The 21,134-nt window shown below is 44.1% G+C and overlaps 2 protein-coding genes across 5 annotated transcripts in view; one reads left to right on the top strand and one right to left on the bottom strand.

Annotated features, from left to right (window-relative positions):
• The window catches only part of IKZF3 (IKAROS family zinc finger 3), a 35,514-nt gene extending 29,980 nt beyond the window's left edge, over positions 1 to 5,534 (bottom strand). For all 4 annotated transcript variants that reach the window (XM_064733851.1, XM_064733852.1, XM_064733853.1 and 1 more), the window contains exons 1-2: positions 5,460 to 5,534; positions 842 to 895 (exon numbers count right to left, since the gene is read on the bottom strand). In XM_064733851.1, the coding sequence (XP_064589921.1) occupies positions 842 to 895; positions 5,460 to 5,466 (61 nt within the window). In that variant the 5' untranslated portion in view covers positions 5,467 to 5,534. The remainder of the gene's footprint in view (positions 1 to 841; positions 896 to 5,459) is intronic.
• A 4,705-nt stretch (positions 5,535 to 10,239) lies between these two features.
• Positions 10,240 to 16,560, top strand: ZPBP2 (zona pellucida binding protein 2). The gene is made up of 8 exons (XM_064733878.1): positions 10,240 to 10,321; positions 11,581 to 11,658; positions 12,126 to 12,251; positions 12,559 to 12,720; positions 13,451 to 13,669; positions 15,047 to 15,132; positions 15,718 to 15,895; positions 16,432 to 16,560. The coding sequence occupies exons 1-8, from the start codon at positions 10,240 to 10,242 to the stop codon at positions 16,530 to 16,532; spliced, it is 1,032 nt and encodes a 343-aa protein (XP_064589948.1). The 3' UTR covers positions 16,533 to 16,560.
• The last annotated feature ends 4,574 nt before the right edge of the window (positions 16,561 to 21,134 follow it).

The raw sequence follows: 21,134 nt of genomic DNA, 5'->3' as shown, positions 1-21,134 counted from the left end.
ATCATTCTGGCCTTGGGCCAGAAAACTGCTCAAGCAGATGTAATCAAGGCCTCTTTGAACCCACTTGCACTTCTCTGCTTATTCCACGTGTGTATTTTTAAATATCAACATTATCATGCAGAGCAGCATCCCAGAGATCCCAGCCTCTCCACTTGGAGATAAAGACACATTTTGAACTGTAGTGAAATTTATTCATGTAAAGTGTTTCAAATAAAGCCTCTTTCATTAACCTCACAGTGCAACCTAGCTCCATATTATGTGTATTTCTGTAAATTTCAAACCAATATTTCATTAAAAAACAGACAGTGATTTTTTTCAAACATTATGGGAATTTTAAAAATTTACAGTAACACTGTGAAATTGCTGGTAAATTCTTTAACCTACTGACAGCTGGATGGTAACACCTCTGATCCTTCTCAAGCTAAATATTACATTGGAGCTGGAAAGAGGCTCCACTTTTTGATTAACAAGAAAGTGAAACACTTGTCAAACTCACTCAGGAGGTTTGTTTTCATATTTTTAGAAATGCAGTCAACCAAGAGAATTGTATTATTCTTGCTTGCCTAATCAAAACTTCCAGCTTTCTCCTGAAAATATTTCCTTTCCTCCTATACAGTCCTTTTCCCCCACTTCACTATAATTTTCCAGAATTATATTGAACTTCCATGGTTTTATTTCATCTCTAAAATTTACTTTTTTTTGTCTTTAATGCCCCTCTTTATACTTTTGACTGTTATACAGTGTCCTGGGACCCTAAAGCAGCTACAATTCATGTTTTTTTCTCAATTTAAATATAAAATTGTCAAGAGAGGGTGGAAAACACAACTGAACAGCACAATACCTGCAGCTACAGGCTGTTCCTGAGGGTTACTGAGGTCCATCCCGGGCTGTGAATCTGCAAAAGACAGAAAAGCAGCCTGAGCTGTCTAATATTTAAAACAGTTCCCAACACACTTGTTACAATCTTATAAATTCCCATTTTCTTGGCTGAAAGTAAAATTGAAAAAGAAAAGGTTTCAAAGAAATAAAAACCAAATTAGTATCATGCTTCATTTCTTTATATCCTGAGCACTGGCCTGTGCCCAGAAAAGGGATTAAGTATGATTTTCTAACTTCAAAAATTATAGAACAGAGTTCCTTAAGCTTTCAATTTACTCATTGAGTACCCTGTGAGCACAGTGCAGCCGTAGTAACTCTGTAGCAAGTTAATTTCTCTAAAGCACAAAGATATTTTTACATTCTTTTTCCAACACAAAGGGAAACCCCCCATTATCTTCACCAGATCTAGTTGGTTTTCATGGGAATGCGAGTCTAATTCCCACTGAGAAATTCCAAAAGGGATCAAATGCTAGGAATTTTAAACATTTTTCAGCCAAATGAATACCCATGCAGCCTGGTTTCCCAGCGTGCTGGGGGCTCAGCAGAGCTCTGAACCAGCACAAGCTGCAGGTATTCCCATTGCCCAACATCCAAAATTCAGTTTTTGATTTAAATTTGAGGCACAGACCTGAGCTGTCCCATTATTTCTTAACTCCAGACCTCCCTGCCTTGAGATTTCATTGCTTGGAAGTTGAATTCTTAACACAGACACAGTTACCTGCTTCCTTCCTCCTTTCTTTCCTGTAGCTTTTTCCCCCCTCTTTATTTTTTTTTTTACATGCCATAACATCTTTTATCAGCTTGGAACCTTAAAAAAATAATGGTTTCTGGAGCAGGAAAATTTCTTCCTGGCAGTTACATAACAGAAACACCCAGGCAGCGGGCATGAGGTGTTAACCACGGGTGACATTTACCCCATAATTATCTGTCTTTACCTCCTCTGCATATGGAACTTTTTTGTGGTCTCTGCAACGTTAAAATATAAAGCTCTGGTAACTCTCCAGCGAGGCAGCATGGTATCAGAAGAGGTACTCCAAAAAAACTGCATGAATAGAGGGGGGAGGATAATGTGTGCAATAAAATAGAGGCCTTGCATCATAAAGATAGTCACAGAATTAAATGATAAAAAGTTCAGATATTTATTGGATGGATATTTTGAAGTAAATAAGAAAGAATTGTTTGGTTATATCCCTTAATTTGTCATTTTCATTCGATTATGCCAGGAAAATTGAGGTACAAAGAAGCAAATGGACTAATTTATACAGCAAATAATGGTGAGAAAACATCAGGAAATTCTGGGAAAAATGAACAAAATTTTTGTAATATTGATTTTAACTTTACATTGCAATAAGTTGCTCAGAGAAGCTGAGTCTGCCCCATACCTGGAAGTGTTCAATGCCAGGCTGGATGGGGCTTGGAGCAACCTGGGATAGTGGAAGATGCCCCTGCCCATGGCAGAGGGTGGAACTGGATGAACTTTAATGCTCTTCCATCCCAAAACTGTGATTCCATGAATACAGACACTTAAATTGCACAAACCCTTGCAATTCTGCACATAATTAAATGAAATCTCCCTTATTCTGCAACATTTGATTTTAGTTTTAATTGCATTCAGAATCCCTGCACAGTTGGGTCAAAGCCCCAGGATGAAGCCCCAAGGTGCTGTTGAAACCTTGGCAGCAATTCTGCATTTCCCTGATCTCCAAGGAGGTCATGGAAGAAAGATCTAGAACTCCTACATGACTGCTTGAATTCCAATCATTCTACATATATTCCTGGGTAACTCTATATTTTTATAAATGATTGGATTCCTCAGGTTTCCCTGGAAGTGCAGGACAACTTTCTGGAGAGCAGCATTGCCTGAACCCCACGAGAGCCAAGCAGGACCTGCTCAGCCTCCTCATCTCCTCCTTGCTGAGATGGAGTCTGAATTTATTCATATTTTGTTGAACACAAGGTTTTCATGCCCATAATTGTTGCTGGGCAGGATAACCCTTCAGAAGAGATAAAAACAATGCCACACCATAGAATATTTCTCTTCTTGCTTGAGAAATATCCTGGTTTTTGTCCACTTTCAAGCCTTCAACCTCCCCTCACCAGCACCTGGTTTCTTTACAGCATCAGTCTCCAGCAGCTTCTTCAAGCTTTAGTGGTCCCTTCATATTTAACCTCAGATCTCTTTCCTATCCTAAGCCAAATCCTTCATGGTGACAGGACAACATGTGGGTAAACTCCACCCCTGATTCTACACCAATAAAGTTATTTTTCTAGCAAATGTTCAGAAAAACACAAGGCAGGAAATCACTTACAGAACACGTTTGTCTTCCCAAGCTTCAAAGAGCTCCAGTGGCTGGGGTGCATGGGAAGAGGACGCTGCTCTCTGGGTGCTGCAGCTGAGGCACAAATGTGCATTTACAAAGCAGAAGTAAAATTCGTGTGCTTTCGAAACCAATCCTTGGCCATCCTGTGTTCTACACCCATAGGCAAAGGGAGCCAAAATATTCAAATAGCTTGCTAAAAAAGTGCTATGGTATTTTAGTATGCATCACTATTCATATTTTATCCTGGTGTTTGACCAGAACAGCCAACCAGAAATTTAACCCCCCTACAATGGATATTTTTCAAATCACCGATGACCCTATTTCCTTTACATCCTTAATACAGAATGGGAGGTATATTTTGGATTATTACAATTTCACCTGTTTGTCCCCAAAATGAAACCAGAATGCTGCCTTTTTCCTGCAGGCTGCACTTTTCAGCTCAACAGCACAGGGAAGGAGACACCTTTGAAAGTCCCATCTGCTCTCAGTCCTTCCATCACAGTAGATGGAGCAGAAACAGTTTCCTTGTCTGAAGTCAGTACTTTTGCTATGTACACCCCTCAACCTCTTCCACTCCAACAAGTTTTTCACCTTCAACCCACACTGGGCCATTAAGGAGAGAAATTCTAGCTGATGTCTCCACTGAATGTAGTTCTTCATCATCCACAGCCTCCATGGCTTTCTGAAGAAGGCACTTGGGCCAAATAAACTCTTTGTGGGGTCTCTGATGCTTTGCTGCTCCTAAGCACCATGCAGTTTGTGAAATGTCACGGGTATTTTAAGTGCACATGTCATTTGGGAAAAAATCCTGCTCAGCACTGGTATTATACACTGATCAGCAGTGTATAATTAAGGATATTTTTCTCATATTGGTGCATACGACCTTCTAAACTCAGCAGAATAAACTCAGTGATTCAATATAGGATTTTCTGAATCATAAAATGTCCTGAGTTGGAAAAGTCCCACTAAGATCATCAAGATCCAACCTGTTGATCCAAGCTCAGAGCCTGGAGCTGACAGCTCCAGCTGGACAGTTCTTTTGGCAGTCACAAAACCAAACCACTCAGGGAGAAATACAATCAAGTTCAAGACAAATTTTGGTTCAAACACCCACCCTTGCCAGGGCCTTTCTGCTGCTCTGTGACCCTACCAAACCTCCACACACTGGGTGTGGAAAATCCAAGTCAGCCGTGTTATCCCTCAGTCCTCAGGGCACGGAGATTTGTCAAAGACCCACAGAAACACCCCTGAAAGTTTCTGTACCCAAGGATAACACATTCCAGCACTAACTTCATCCCAATCCAGCACCCTCAAGCACATTAATGGACCCTCATCATCCTCAAGTACAGACCCAAAACCTGAGGGAACATTTCCATGTTCACTTTGAGCGCACAAGAAATAAGAATACCAAAGAAAGGATTTCTTAGATAACCTCAGTTATAGTGGAACCCTGTTATTTCCTAATTGCAGACTATTCCAACACACCTCACAAACTTTCCATCCCAAAAAGTCAGCGATCCCAACTCGATCAAGAAAATGAAGCTGCATTTTTAAGTGGCAAAGTGCCCCCAAACCCATTCTTTCAAATCATTAGTTACTTCTCTCCAACAGCAACATTCTCGATTCAGTCAGATTCAATGAGTGATTATTTACAGGAAAATAGTTTAAAAGCCTTCAGCAAAGGAAAATGCATTTTTAAATAGGCATCTGCAACTAACTTAAAATAACGAAAAGCCTCAAGTCATTGAGACAGGACAGAATCTAAAGTGGAGCCCTTAAAGCACTGAAGTAAGAATCTCCACCTTTGAAACAAGAAACCAAGTGATGCTTTGCAAAGCTTCTTTGCCAGGATTGTTAAAAACACCAGAAACACTGCTTTTCTATGACAGGTAATTATTCCAGAACCCAATATTAACTCCCAGATCAGTTTTGGCCGACTCTGAATATTATGGGCACGTTTAACAGGTGAGAAGAAAGAAGACATCCTTGAATTCGTTAAAGCTCAGAATAAGAACAGCAGATAAAGCACGCTCTAAACCCTGGCTTTATCACGCACTTTGTGATATCTCCGAAATTAAACAGAGAGGAGGCAAAAAGCCCCGTTCGTTTCCCGTTTAATTGCTGCACGCAACTCGTTTTCTTTTCCAGAGCCTGCGAATTGTTTGCAGCAAGAAGCGGCTGAAAGCCCCCGGGGAGATGGAACCGCTGCGAGCCCCGGCGGGACAGAGGGTCCGGGGGAAGAGCGGGGTCGTTTCTCACCTTCCATGCTCCGTTCGCGGCTCCCTGCTCCACCTGCCCGCCCGGGGCTCGGGACTGCCGGCGGAGCGCACCGGCCTCGCCTCCCGCCCGTCACCGTGACATCCGGCGGGGCGCTCGGCGGGAGGAGAGCGGCGCCGGGCGGCGGCGAGAGGAGCGGACCCGGTCCCGGTGCCGGCTCCGGTCCCGCCTGCCTCGGAGGCGCTGCAGGGAACCGGAGCCCCTCAGGAAGGGCAGGAGATCGGGGGAGCCCCCACAGAAACCCCACACTGTGTGGTAAAGTTATGGCTGAGATAATAGTGAAGAGAACTTAGGTTGAGATGGTTTTCTGAAGAAAACAGCTATTAAATAGCTATTTCTGCTAGAAAATAGCTATTTCTGCTATTTAGCAGAAAATCAAAGTAGAGAGTTCTTCAATAAAATGGAACAAATATGGATTTCAAAGCCATCTAGTACAGACTCCAAAAAGGGGCTCAATCCACACTGGGCCTGAACAGGGCTTTGAGTATAGGGGGTAGCAGCAGGTGACATTCAGGGGTCACTCCAGGCCCAAAAGCAGTTGATGAAGTGAGAAGGGAAATCGGGATCTGAGCTCATCACTTGGACCTGAGCCCCTCAGGAAGGGCAGCAGGGGCTGGAGATCGGGGGAGCCCCCACAGAAACCCCACACTGTGTGGTAAAGTTATGGCTGAGATAATAGAGGTTGAGATGGTTTTCTGAAGAAAACAGCGTTGCTATTTAGCAGAAAATCAAAGTAGAGAGTTCTTCAATAAAATGGAACAAATATGGATTTCAAAGTCATCTAGTACAGACTCCAAAAATGAGGTGCATTCCACACTGGGCCTGAACAGGGCTTTGAGTATAGGGGGTAGCAGCAGGTGACATTCAGGGGTCACTCCAGGCCCAAAAGCTGTTGATGAAGAGAGAAGGGAAATCGGGATCTGAGCTCATCACTTGGACCTGAGCCCCTCAGGAAGGGCAGGAGATCGGGGGAGCCCCCACAGAAACCCACGCTGTGTGGTAAAGTTATGGCTGAGATAATAGTGAAGAGAACTTAGGTTGAGATGGTTTTCTGAAGAAAACAGCTATTAAATAGCTATTTCTGCTATTTAGCAGAAAATCAAAGTAGAGAGTTCTTCAATAAAATGGAACAAATATGGATTTCAAAGTCATCTAGTACAGACTCCAAAAATGAGGTGCATTCCACACTGGGCCTGAACAGGGCTTTGAGTATAGGGGGTAGCAGCAGGTGACATTCAGGGGTCACTCCAGGCCCAAAAGCAGTTGATGAAGAGAGAAGGGAAATTGGGATCTGAGCTCATCACTTGGACCTGAGCCCCTCAGGAAGGGCAGCGGGGCTGGAGATCGGGGGAGCCCCCACAGAAACCCCACACTGTGTGTTAAAGTTATGGCTGAGATAATAGTGAAGAGAACTTAGGTTGAGATGGTTTTCTGAAGAAAACAGCGTTGCTATTTAGCAGAAAATCAAAGTAGAGAGTTCTTCAATAAAATGGAACAAATATGGATTTCAAAGCCATCTAGTACAGACTCCAAAAAGGGGCTCAATCCACACTGGGCCTGAACAGGGCTTTGAGTATAGGGGGTAGCAGCAGGTGACATTCAGGGGTCACTCCAGGCCCAAAAGCAGTTGATGAAGAGAGAAGGGAAATCGGGATCTGAGCTCATCACTTGGATCCAAACCCAAAGGCAGCAAGCAGAAATTATCATAGATCAGGAGCAGGATAACAACATGGAAACATGATTCTCCTACTCACTTCCTGTGTGGTGCCAACGGCTGCTTCTTACACTCGTGCTTTTCCATTGCTTGGGAAAAGATTCTAGAAATAAAATGTTAAAAAAAAAAAAAGAAAAAAAGTGGGATAATCAAGCAATTCTTGGCTATTCCTAATCTCTGTAGCCCCTTTCCAGAATAATTTGCTAATTAGGCAGGATTCCTGGTTCTACAAATTTTAAGGAAGACCTGGGATTGCTGTGCAGCAACCAGAAACCTCTGGTTTCCATCCCAAGATTTTCCACAGCCATTTTCTCTTACTGCCAGATTTGTTCTCTGATTTAAATCCCTGCTTTCCCTCATGTTTGCCCTCTGAGAAACAATTGTATCTTCATTCTGTTTTTATTTTAAGCGCACAAATCAAACAATCCTGGTTTTCCCAGCCAATAAAAACATCCTTGTGCTAATTGTGACCCTCCTTAGTGTGATCCCACCTTTGGATCACTCACCTGAAAGATCAGAGACAGAAATTGTGGTCTGCAGGCTCTCCAGAGCCCTGCAACAGCTCCTTTACCTGACTCTGCACTCCTGGAAATCTCTCTACATATTTCCTAGGATAAAATATTCAGCTTTTTAATGTCTACTCACTCCATGATCAAGTTTACAACTGCAGATTTTTTTGTCCTCTTCTATCATTTCCTACTGATACTCTATTGACCAGAAAAACCCCCACCAAAACAAAACAAAACAAAAACAAAAACAAAAAATTACCCAAATCAAACCTCACTAATCCAGGTTTTAAACACAAATATAAATACCTGAATTCACGTTTTGTCCTATTAAATCCTCCCTGCAACACTTTCTGTTCTTAAAAATAACCCATTCTCCTTCTGCCCCCCACCAAAAAAAATTTTAAAAGCTTACAAATCTATAATGAAAATTTACCAGTGTAGGAGTTAGAAATATTATAGTTTTGAAAATAAATGGGTCATTTGGCTAAAGACACTGACTATGAGTTTATAAAGAACCAAAACTGCAGCCAAAGCTTTATAGCAGAGCTACTAATTCATAATAATTAGCAACCTGGGGAGTGATGGGCTGTGCAGGACCTGAAAGGAGCTATAAACATCCTTAGGAGCTGAGGCTGCTGAAATATGACTCGTTTGTAGCAGACACGTTACAAACTGAATCATTCTGCCTGCACAGTGTCAGCATGAAATGTTCACTTTGAGTAAAACTGAAAACATTCAGCACATGGGAACGTGGGATTGTCTGAGGTGGTCCCGGTTCTGACCTGCTCAGCAGCTCCAGGACATTAAAAATGAAAACCCTGACACAGTTCCTACACTTTAACTGACCACTTGAGTTAATGTGTTGGTCTAAGGAAGAAGAAACTTGAGTAGAACTGTTTTCCATCAATAACTTGATACCTCCTTTTTCACACTTTTATATTTGCGTTTTTACCAATTTTTTTCTTTTCTTTATTAAAGGAAGCTCATAACTTAAGTGCTGTTTTTACATAGAAGCATTAAAACTTTCACAGCTCTCTGTAAAAATAACTCTTATTCCCATGTTGGTTGTTCCATATTTGTTATGCAAATACTGTGACATCATTTTGGGACACTAGCATGGTCTGGAGTGATAAATATGACCTAGGTAGGTAGAATAAATACTATTTTGCTAATTTCCAGAGGCTTGGCCACCGTTTCTGGTCTTGAGTGTCTCGGAGTGTGCAGGGCAGTCAAATGTGAGGACCCTCCGTGCCCTGTCAGCGGATTCTGGAATGTTTCTGTATCACCCGCTCTAGAAACAAAATAGTTACATGTTTAAATGTTTCAAACACATAGCAAGTTTTCCAAAACATGTAACTGAGCTGAAAGTCACTTGCAGTGATACTGTGGCATTTGGGTTCATTTTTAAGCCCGCACTATTCGCCCGCGTTTGCTTTCAGTCACAAGTGGCAGAATCATGGAATCCTGCAGGAGTTTGGGTTGGAAGGGATTTTAAAATCTAAAAATCACCCAGCTCCACCCCTGCCATGGCAGGGATGCCTTGCATTATCCCAGGTTGCTCCAAGCCCTGTCTAACCTGGCCTTGGATATTTCCCTGGTAAATCCATTCCAGGACCTCACCACCCTCACAGATCAGATTTTCTTCACAATATCCAATTTGAATCTCCCCATTTTAGTTGAAGTCGTTCCCCTTGTCCTATCTCTCCAGACCCTTGTCCAAAATCCCTTTCCAGCTCTCTTGAAGCCCTTTTGGGTGCTGAAAGGGATGGGGGTTTTTTTGCTTTTCAGTGGAAAAATATGTGTCCTGTAATGACTTTCTACAGAAACCTGCAGCTGGAGAACACCCAGTACTCACAGCCCCTCAGGAGGAAAAGCCACAGGATGTGCCCAGCTCTTACTTTCAGTCTTTCTCACAGCAAGTGACAGAAACACAGAGTGGTTTTGGTTGAAAGGGACCTTAAAGCCCATCCAGTCCCCCCCTTTTCCCCTCCATGGGCAGGGACACCTTCCACAGCCCAGGGCAGGTTGAGCTCTGACAGACCAAGCCATGATGGAACCTCTTCCCCCCCTTGTCCCTCTGTACTTCCCTCTCCTTGTCCCACAGCCGGAAAAACCACTTTAGAGTCAAAAACACAGCTCACTGCGCACTGTGGAGGAGCGATGTGGGGCTGAAGGGTGACAACGGACGCGGGAGGGGTTGACCGGGCCCGTCCTTCGCTGCCAAGCGCCTCAGGGGCCTGAAAGCGAGAAAACATAAAAAAAAACCAACCTCCCCAAAACTAAATACTCTTTAAAAATCTCAGTGAAGCGCTGGCGAGGATGTTTTTAAAACCGTATAAAAAGCACGGGGCGTGGGCGAGGGAGCGGAGAAGGAGCGAGGGACCCCGGCGGGGACACCCCACCCTTCCCGCCCTCAGCCCTGAGGGGAGGAAAAAGGGCGGGAAGCGCCGAGCGCGCGCGGGGCTGGAGGCGGGGGGAGGGGGGGGGCCGTTAGCGCCCCCTCGCGCCCGCCGCGGCCGTTGTGAGGGGCGGCGGGAGGATGGCGGGGGGCGGCGGGCGGCCCCGCTGCCCCCCGGGCGTTCTCCTCGGCGTGGCGGCCGTGGTGGTGGCGGCAGGATGGGGTGAGAGGGACTAGGGGTGGGGAAGAGGCTGTGGGGGTGTGTTGGTGTGAGGCTGGTCCGCTCAGGGGGTGGTAGAGGGGGTGGGAGCACGTCAGGTGAGCTGGGGGGGGTCCCCATAGAATATTCCCTCAGAGGGGCAGATTGAAGACCCTCAGAGTGAGCAGCTCCAGCGACATGCCATTGGTGGGTTCCTCTCCACTGTGAGGAACAAATGTCCCCAAAAAACCTTCCCTCAGAGGGACAAATGTCCCCAAAAAACCTTCCCTCAGAGGGACAAATGTCCCTCAAAAGCCTTCCCTCTGAGGGAAAAATGTCCCCAAAAAACCTTCCCTCAGAGCGGGAAATGAAGCCCCTCAGGAGGGGACAGAGTGAGCTCCTCCAGCATCACTCCATTGGTGGGTGCCTCTCCACTGTGAGGGGACAAATGTCCCTAAAAAAACCTTCCCTCTGAGGGACAAATGTCCCCAAAAAACCTTCACTCAGAGTGGGAGATGAAGCCCATGAAGAGGGGACAGGTGGGCTCCATTAACATCCCATTGGTAGATACTGCTCCTCTGTGAGGGACAAATGTCCCTCAAAAACCTTCCCTCTGAGCAACAAATGTCCCCCAAAAACCTTCCCTCTGAGGGACAAATGTCCCCAAAAAACCTTCCCTCAGAGCGAGAAATGAAGCCCCTCAGGAGGGGACAGAGTGAGCTCCTCCAGCATCACTCCATTGGTGGGTGCCTCTCCACTGTGAGGGACAAATGTCCCTAAAAAAACCTTCCTTCTGAGGGAGAAATGTCCCTCAAAAGCCTCCCTCTGACAGACAAATGTCCCCAAAAAAAACCTTCACTCAGAGTGGGAGATGAAGCCCGTCAAGAGGGGAAAGATGGGCTCTGTTGATACCCCATTGGTGGGACATCTCCACCGTGAGGGACAAATGTCCTCAAAAAATCTTCCCTCAGAGTAGAAGATGAAGCCCCTCAAGAGGGGTCATGGAGATGAAGCCCCTTAAGAGGAGTTATCAGAGGTTCCAGTGACACCCCACTGTCCCCCAGGCTCAACCCTGGGACACAACAATCAGGCAGGACCACCCCAGTGTGTCCATGGCCTGAAAAAAAAAAACAAAACCTTATTTTCAATAATTTCTGCCTCTTCTGGGGATTCTTGTCACAAAAACCTTCATAACAAAATGTGACAAAAGCCAGGGTGCAATAAAGGATTAACAATCACACATTTACATTGATCTCTAATATTCCAATTACTTTTCCCTGCAGTGAGAGCAGAACTGAAGGAAGAGCAATCTATTGATTTAATTGGAAAGAATGAAGTTTATGGTGACATCAGGCATGAAGGTAAACATGTCATTTTTTCCTATCTAAATTTAATTTTTACTGGAATTTGTAGTTTTAAGCCTCAGGATCATTATGTAGCACCAGGATACATGGAACATTTTATGTGTAGGAACAAGAGAAAGGGTGATGAGAATGGAAATCTATTTTGTCCCATAGTGCTGCTGGAAGCAGTGATGAAAATTTAACATCTAAATGAGGGTTTCACTGAAAAATCTGGTGCTTTTTTTATGCCTGTACCACAGTTTGTGTGTGGGACACAAGTGTCTCCCTCTAACAGTCAGCACCAGCCACACTGTGGACAGTTCCAGGATATTAATTAAGAACAAATGGAGATTAATCTTTAATATCACACTTTGCAAGTCCAAAACTGAAAAATACACTTCAAACACAATTTTCAATTAGGTTTTTTTTTTGGTGATTTATTAAATGTCAGCATTTTACATAATTTACCTGATTCTTTGTTGCAGTGAATGTATATGTTAAGGTGTTTGCAAACAGCCCATTCCTGGTCTGTATGGATTTGGCTCTTTCTCAAGAAAGAATAATAGATCCCAACTATTTGTGGACTGGTCCAGATGGAAGAGTTTTACAAGGTTAGTTCAGACTAAAAATACCACATATTTATCTTCTTTCTATTCACACCCCCCAGTGGTTTCTTAGCCTTTTGCCAGATATTTCCACAAGTTCTGACATTCAACTCCATCTCCCTTCTCCCTCTAAAAGTTACAAATACTTTTACTAAAAAGGAAATTTGTAGTAAATCCTAAAAATCATAAATTTTAGATCATTTCAAGCTAACTTGAACCAGCATCATTATGCACAGGAGCAAGATTTCATCTTCAAATATTCTAAATGCATCAAAAATTGGACATTTCTGGTAATGCAATATTTCTATTTTAGGGCAAAGCTATGTGAATCTGACAAAGACAGGGAAGCTGATGGTGATGGGTTTCATGGTGCCAATGTCTGGTGCCTACACTTGTACTCTCTCCCACAAAGTCATCGAAACCACAACACAGGAAGAAACAGAAATGGTTGAGGCCTATAAATTCATGGTTTATGGTAAGATTGCCAAGTTAGGAGTAAGCACATTGGTGGGTTTGTGAGCTCTGTGTTTATTGCAAGGCTTGATTAAAAAAATACCAAAATAATTAAAATTTTATCCCAGAATAGAAAATTTTTCTTTTTACTTATAGACATATATGAACCTTTTCATGGTTTTGTAAAAAAAAGTTTTAATATTCATGTTCCCAAGGATATATGGCAATAAAATCATCTCTACCCTTAGGTACAGAATTAACTGCAAAAATTCCAGAGTTATCTGAGATCTGCACTCCAGCCCTTCTATCTCTTGTAACCACTCTTCACCAACATCACTTCCCACCCACAACATAACAACCCAAAAAATACTTGAGAAAAACGAATTTTTAAAATAATAATAAAATTACTCCTACACCATAATTGCATAGAATTGGCACCAATCTGTTTCAGACACACAGCTTTGCTGACAGGCTGGTTCTGTGCCATTTTACCTCCTTATTTTTGCTTTTATTATTGGGAACAGAGTCTTCATTAAGTACACAAATTCCTGTATACTTCAAACTAAAATATCTCTTACTATTGAGTCAGCTCTGTCAAGGACAAACATGTTATGACATAATTAATGACAATGCTTTATTTATTTATTTATTTCCTTTTGAATTAAAGCCCATATTTCAGATACAAAAACTGATAATCTAAGATTCAATCTGTGATTACACCCCAGATTCACACCCAAGCCATTTCCTCCCAGCCTACAGGGAAGCTGACCATGCCTATCAGGTGTCTGTTCGCTTCAGCACAACGAGCTGCGGGCTGAAAAACAACGACTTGTTCATCGAGATATTAAAAAAAATCCTCAACAGCAGCATCTCCCACCTGACCTGTCACATTGCAGGATCATCCTACAAGTGCCACTCTATCAGGACACCAAAGGGCGGCCTCCAGTATGAGCTGTTTGTTAATTTTCTAGGTAATTTCAGGGCTTGTTTGGGAGGGATTGTTTATTGAAGTTGGAGGGGAGACGACCCACCTTGCATTGGTCAGCATCGACTCCACTTTATTGATCCATCAGGCACCTTTTATATCAGTGTTAATTCACTTCATGCATATTGCAAAATCTGAGCTCACAATAGGTCAGAGATAACACACCAACTCCTCCTTATGTTTCCAATACCAAGATTTAGGTTCTCAAAATTATTCTTGCTTTCCCAAAACAGCCAAAGATAGAACATCCACTTGTTATGAGAAAGCTGCCTGAGAACTCTGATGTGCAAGGCTCTCAAGGCCTTCATGTTTGCCACTTTTACCTGTAGTTAAAAATAACCTGAGAACCTCTGCTGTTCACAGAAGCAGGCTGTGAGAATCTGCTCCTTACAGCTGCTTTCTAAGCCATCTCTGAAAAAATCTCCAACAATTGTTTATTGTTATGAGCAACTTGTGAGTGCTACAAATGATGTCTGAAATACAGCAGAGTCAAAAGGCACCTCTGAAAGTTGTTCCGGGTTTGATTTTTTTTTGGAGTCCTTGTATTTTTTGTTGTTGCCCACAGATGGAGCTAAAACGCAGTTTTAATGTTAAATTTAGCCTTCAACTTTTTACAATCCTAGAGAGAGCGGTGATCACCAAAGTTAGAGAGGATTGTCAGAAGGAGACAGCCCATAATATGTTCTAATGTCACTGTCATATTTAGATTTTCAGGATTTGATTTGAGTGCACTCTGGTTTTAGAATCACAGAATTATTTGAGTTGGAAGGAACCTTAAAGCTCATTCAGTTCCTCCCTGCCATAGGCAAGGCTCCTTCCACTGGACCAACTGGAAAGAACCATCCAGCCCAGCCTTGAATTTTTTGCTTGATTCTAGGAAACTGCACAGAGCTAAAGCAAGAGCCTCACAGCTCCCTCATGGCAATACTGAGGTGGTTTCACTTCACAAAAAGTTAAATCATCTGATGGTGCCTTGAGTTAGAGGTGGTTTGTCACTGAGAGAAGGAAATTATTCTTTAATTCTCTGACCACCTTCACTCCTGTATCTGTTGTCTCCACACACTAAGAGAGACCATCCAACAGGTTATGGAATAGTTTTGTGGATATTTTTCCCTATGTGAAGTAAAGAAAATTTCATGACCCAAAGATTTTTAATTTTACATAAAACTTCAGCCCTTTTAGAACACTGAGGTTGCTGTGTGAGACATTGATTCCATTCTCTCAGCTCAGTGTATTTCCCCCCAATTTTATACTGATTGACCTCTGACTCCTACTAAACAAAGCAAGGAATTGGATGGAAACCACAAGCACCTAATCTACCTTTTTTCCCCTTTTTCATGGATTTTTTTCCCTCCATCCACAGTCAATCCATTTGCACCAGGATGGGAAGAAGTTTGCCAGGAGTTTCCTTACGATTGTGAAGATGTGACAAACAAGAGAGTCCGACAGGTTCTGTGTCAGTCACCTCTTGTCCTCTCTGCCTCTTTAACACCCCCCTCTGCCTTAGCTCCTGCAGTTATGACTGCTACTAATCCATCTTTACCCAGATTTTGTGGGATTAATATTGTAAGTGATGATTCATGGATTTAAAATCATTCCATTCAGGAAGAAAAATGGGTTTAGAAGTCAAATTGATACAAATAGCTTTACAAAAAAACAGTCAAAACATCAGGTTCATTACTTGCTTTGTATTTGCTTCTAATAATAAAGAAGGATAAACACTATTATTTATATTGAGCTTCCAGTCCTCTAAATAAAATTTTTGATTTATGATTTGGTCAATGGAATGCAATTTAAAGTAAGTCTACTGTAGCCAATTTCTAAAATCTGTTCTCTCTGCCTTCTAAATATTAAATCCTGGGATCAGCTCACATGCTAGGTCTGAATCCAGGCCCCTTGAAGCCAAGGAACACTCCCAGTTAAGGTGACAAGTCAGTGTGTGGAAATCAGGACTAGAAAATATCTCCTTTTATTTTTAAATCAACAAAAATCAACTAACTATGCTTTTATTCCCCCAATATTTTTACATTTTAGGCAGCAGAGCTGATTGGGAAGTTTTTCCATCAGATAAAGCACGTTTTGAAGTCTGAGTTTCAGGCTGTCCCTACAATCCAGTACGTGGACAACAGCTTCTCCATGACTCCCATCGACAGCTGTCGGCCAGGTTTTGGGAGAAACCACCACACCCACCAGAACTGTGCCAGCTGCTGTGGTAAATATCAAATCCATCCTTTTAAATATAGCTCATTGATTTAAATATAGCTGATTAGAGCTGGGCACAGAGCTCTGGGGAGGATTAGGGAAATATTGGGGTCAAAAGCAGGGATATTTCTGTTCATCCTTTGGGAGGATATTCACATTACAGTTATAAAGTAATGATAGGAAATGAGCCAGTGGAGCATGTCAGTGCATTCACAGCTGTAATTGCATTTCCAAGCAAAGTAGAAGTAGTGCAGTGGGTTTTTTCCTTCCAGGTGTCACTGGTGAGTGACAATCCTCAGGATCCAGAGCCCATAAGAAATAATTCCTCTCATGAAAGTCCTGCTAGAAAATTCTCTGCTGATTTTTCAAGTTCTTTTGCAGCACCTGCTGCAGGATGTAGAGTTGGGGGGGATTTAGCCAGAGGCTCAGGGAGCTCTGGAAGGGCAGGAGCTCCCACAGGGCACTGGGAAGGCTCACAGGGATGTCTGGTGGTCCCCCTAAAATGGGGGAAAAGTGGCTGGAACCCCAACTCTGTTCTCTTCACAGTGGTTTGTGCTCCTGGAACTTACAGTCCCAACAATGAGGTGACGTGTCAGACCTGTGCCAGGCCTGAGGCCAGTACGTATGGAGCAAAATCCTGTCATTAAACTGGCACAGACTGGAAAGCCAAAGAGCAGCTGTGAAAGAATTCTTGGTGTTGTGGTGTTCTTTTCATTTTAGCTGCCAATCCTGGAATCCTCCGTTCTCTTTGGAACAAAACATCCTCATTCATACACCCCTAGGTTTTCCGGTGTTCAGGGACCCCTTAGACTGGAAAAAGCACTGCTTAAAACACAGTGTTCATGCAAGGAAAACTAATTAAATGGGAAAAAAAGGAAGTTTGTCACGTGGCTTAGTGCAGAGTCTGTTACTTGGTGGTGACACCAGACACGCCACAGCTTTGTGCTGCTCAGAGAACACAAAGGAGCTGCAAACAATTCCAGGCAGGATGGCAGGTGGCTGTGGTGGAGTTATGTGCCAGACTGGCATATGCCAAAATCTCTGTGAGGAATTTCTAACAGATATTAACAGAGGTATTTGATCTTTGAGATTTAAAAGCATTACGTTCCCCCCTGCTCTTTTTTTTTTTTTCCACATTTCTTTCACTGTTTCTGAAATGTTCCAGCCCAAACATGAGCAGAAAGGAAAATCAGATCTCTAAGACAAAAGAGAGGGTGAGTAACAGATTACACAGCCCAGCATTCAAGAGGATTAAGAACCCAGGTTATGGCTCTCTCCTTGTCATCCCCAGAATAAAGATGGAATATTCCAGAGGGAAGCAGAGAATCTGCAGAGCCTCTTCCTCCTCCTGCTGCTGCACCAAAGCCTCGTGCAGGGCCCGGCTGGCCCCAGGTGCTGCAGGAACAGCAGATTCTCTTACACCAGCTGTGAATTCCTGACCAGTTCACCGGATGATACAAATTGCCAAAGCTCTGAGCTAATGGGAACGTTTTCTTCCCAGAGAAACCTCAGCCCAAGCTGCTTTGGAAGGTTAGCTGCTGGATCTGCAGTGATCCATCACCCTGCTCCCAGAGTGAGTAAAGATTATTTGAGCGCTATCAAGAACTTCATGAGGAACTCCAACTGTTCCCCAGCCCCAGCTGAGCCTCAGCTCCTGGAACATTGGCTTTCAGAGCTGCTTTCTAAGCTGCTCCCTGTGGGAGTTCCTCCCTTCCAGACTCACTTTATTGAGGGACATCAGAGAACTCAATTTCTTGAAAGCAGTGCCCAGCTTTCCTCCTTTTTTCACAAAGCAAAACTAACTCAAGCAAAAGAAGCATCTCCCACTCAACCACCCTAACTTCTTCCAACATTTTGAAATTCCTTGGTGAGTATTCATCCAAAAATCGACCAGATTCAACCCAGTTTAACTTATCCATAGTGACAGGAACACAGCAGGAGACAGCACGGGCACAGACCCCGCTCCGAGCTTTTCAGAGTCATTACTTATTAAATACTAAGGAATAAAGTGTGCTGTAATGAGCATTTCCACTGCCCTTGGGCTGATTATCCTGCCTGCCAACTGGACACTGTGCACAGCTCAGGCTGAGACAGATGAAGCAGCCGGGCTCAGCGGTGCTGCCTGCTTCTCTTGGCCTATTTCAAGCAGGAGGAAATGCCACATGCATCAATTATGAGGGGAAAAAAAAGCTGTAAGTACCTCCTAAGTGCCATGGAGAGTCACAAATGAACTGTACTCCCTCCTGAAAGCTCTTACAGCACCTTCACTTCTTCAGTGGAGATCAAACTGATTGGGAAAATTTTACACAGAGGAAGGGGGTGCCCAGAGGAGCAGAGGCTGCTCCTGCATCCCTGGAAGTGTCCAAGGCCAGGCTGGGGAGAGCTTGGAGCAGCCTGGGATGGTGGAAGATGTCCCTGCCCCGACAGGGGGTCCAGCTGATGAGTTTTAATACCCCTTCCAACCCAAACTATCGTGGAATTCTATGATTCTAAAAGCAGCAAAAATAGCTCAAATATTTAAGTATCACATTGCAAAGAAGTTTATGTCAGCAATTCTGTGGAGACTCATAAAAACCTGTCAGGAAGTGGCTTCTCTCTGACCTTTCCTGTGTGAAAGTCCTCTGCATCCAGCTGGAGCTGAGCTTTTCATGGCTGACAGCATCCCTCACACCTTGGGATGTACAAATCCCTGTGAGCAGCTCTCACCTCAACTGTTCCCATCCCTCTCTACCTCCCACAGCTGCAACAGCTCTGCAAGATCTTTCCTCACTGCTTTAAACCCTCCTCAAATCCTCTTTTTCTGCTTGGCTCTGGGTTTGCAGGAGGAATCATGGAAAGCTGGGCTGTGCCTGGTGCTGTTGGTGAGGTGGGGCAGCTCCATCACCCCTGTGAGGCTCAGCCCTTTGAACCCCACTTAAACCTGCCCTGGTCCCACAGCTCCAACCTCACTCTGTGCCAAGGACCATCACAACACCTTGAGAACACTGAGGAATCCTCACAAAAAAAATAAATTTAGAACTTCAAACTTCCTGTCCTCTTCTCCACACAGACCTCCTGGATCTCAGCACGTACTGACAGCACACGAGAGCTTTGAAACATCCACAAATGGCAAAAATAACAGGAATAATCTGCCAGCTGGAAGCTGCAGCCCATTGTTTTCCCATCAGAGCTGCCTGGAACAACCCACTTGAGAAATACTTAAGGAACACGTGTTCAAACATTCACTGCAGAGCTGCAGGCACTGATGGGACTCATCCATCGGTGACAGTGACACTTTGGCTCCGGTGGGAAAGTTCTCTTGTAGAAACTCTTGAAGAAACTCCCTGCAGCAGCTTCATTAACCCACAAATTACTCTAAATTTAAGCCAAGAGGAGTTGAAGGTGCCACAGAGCTGCCCAGGACACAACTCATGGCTCCTGCTCACAGATAAGGAGAGGAGCTGTGGGAAGCAGGCAGAGCAGGTGGGATTGGCACATCCCAGGTACTCCTCACACCTGGCATGGATGTGGTGCAGCCCTGGCTATTCCATCCCCCAGGAATTCCTCCAAGGACACAACCAGGAGCCATTTTGGTGGAAAGATGCTTGAAAACAAAGCTTGTCAAGTGTCGGTTTTCGGCTGTTTGAAGGGCCTGGAAAGGCCCGGAGTGGCCTTGGGGCAGCCCGCGTATCAAAGGATGAGAAGAGGCTTCAGTTCTTCTTTCGGTTTTTATGTTTATTAATTGTTTATCTAAAAGATGTTCTTTCGGCCCGACAGAGCTCTGCTCAGCAGTCAGCCATGAGCACACTGTGCCGCTCTCCGTAAAGGCACCTATCTTTATACCCATTGTTACGTGTACAATATTTATCATTTTTCCCCAATACCATTTATTCTTATTACTCGGTGCACTTTCAGTAATAACCAATCCGAAAGTGCCACCATCACCAAAGAAGATGGAGGAGAAGAAGAAGAAGAAGAAGGACAGGACACACCCCAATTCCTCCATCTTACTTCTCTAAACCCCCCTGTACATAAATCCTAAACCCTGTGTCTCACCCTCTAATTAACTAATCTTTTCGCCATTCACCCCGGTGAAGCCCTCATCCTTGTCGTCTCCTGTGTAGGGTCAAAGTCCAGCCAGCAGACACTTCTGGCAACATTCCAGGACTCTCGAGCCCCCCAAGGGTGGTCTCGGTGGCCCGGCACCTCAGGACTGAGATCCTGAGATCCGACAGTCAAGGATGTTCCAAGAGTGCCCAGGTGACACTGGAAGTGCCACAGACACAGATCCCTGATGCTTCCACAGGAGGATGAAACTGAGCCCCAGACCATGGATGCTGATGGTCCCGGGTCTTCTAAGACAGGAAAAATACCTGGAAATGCAACATTTCCTTCTGAGAGTGAAAACTTTGAGGGTCACACAATTTTATTAATTGGTACAACTTCATCCTAAAAGAGCAGCTGTTGGAAAATGCTCCCTGGACTCAGCCATGCCTGCCTTGGACGAGTGATGAGAGGGAAAATCACCAGGGAGTCTGGAGGGGAGCGTGTGGCTGGCTGAACCGCTGAGCTCTCAACCACAGGCACAGGAAGTGCTATTGTGATTTTTAGCTCTGCTTCATTTTCCTACCCACTGAAATTAAATTTTCTCCTGCCCGTGCCCAGTGACCACACGATGTGCCCAGCAGCCTCCCTAGAACCACTGGCATCATTGGATTAATGAGTCCTGTGCAGGCAGTGAACAAGGATGATTCATTATTGGCAGCAATGCAGCTGTACATGGATTTTTTTTGGGGGGTGAAAGAAATAAATAAGGTCCCTGAGTGAAAGGCGGGTGATGAAGTGTAGCCTGGCTTTAATCCCAGTATAATTGCTGCCATCACTCCTAATTATCGATAAATATTTTTCTAATTGTGGAAATTAAACAATTAGACATCCTTCCTTCCCTCTTGGAAATCGAATCAGTTCAAAGTCCAGGATGCAGTCTGGGAACACGCTCCACTTGTAGGCAAGGGAAAACAAGATTTCTCCCAAAACTTCCTCCCAAAACTTTCTCCCAAAGCCCCCCCTTGCCACCTGGCACATCCTGGGGGTTTCCTAGGAACACTCCTCATCCCTGTGATCCCAGGGGATTCCAGGGAAAGAGTCATCGCTGCCAAGAGGATTCAGGTCACAGATCCTGCCCCAGTGACACGTTTTCCTCCATCCTGGAGAGGAGAGGAGAGCAGGCTGGGCAGGCAGAGCTCCTTGGAAGTCAATAACAGAGATTT

This window comes from Zonotrichia leucophrys, chromosome 27, assembly GCF_028769735.1.
Source record: "Zonotrichia leucophrys gambelii isolate GWCS_2022_RI chromosome 27, RI_Zleu_2.0, whole genome shotgun sequence".
NCBI lineage: Eukaryota > Metazoa > Chordata > Aves > Passeriformes > Passerellidae > Zonotrichia > Zonotrichia leucophrys.
This window is presented reverse-complemented; position numbering and strand designations above follow the sequence as displayed.

Bases quoted from the DNA above. Each gene is read 5' to 3' on its own strand.
- ZPBP2 (XM_064733878.1), top strand. From the start codon at position 10,240: ATGGCGGGGGGCGGCGGGCGGCCCCGCTGCCCCCCGGGCGTTCTCCTC. The intron at 12,252-12,558 runs GTTAGTTCAGAC...TTTCTATTTTAG, and splicing joins AGATGGAAGAGTTTTACAAG to GGCAAAGCTATGTGAATCTG. The intron at 12,721-13,450 runs GTAAGATTGCCA...ATTTCCTCCCAG, and splicing joins CTATAAATTCATGGTTTATG to CCTACAGGGAAGCTGACCAT.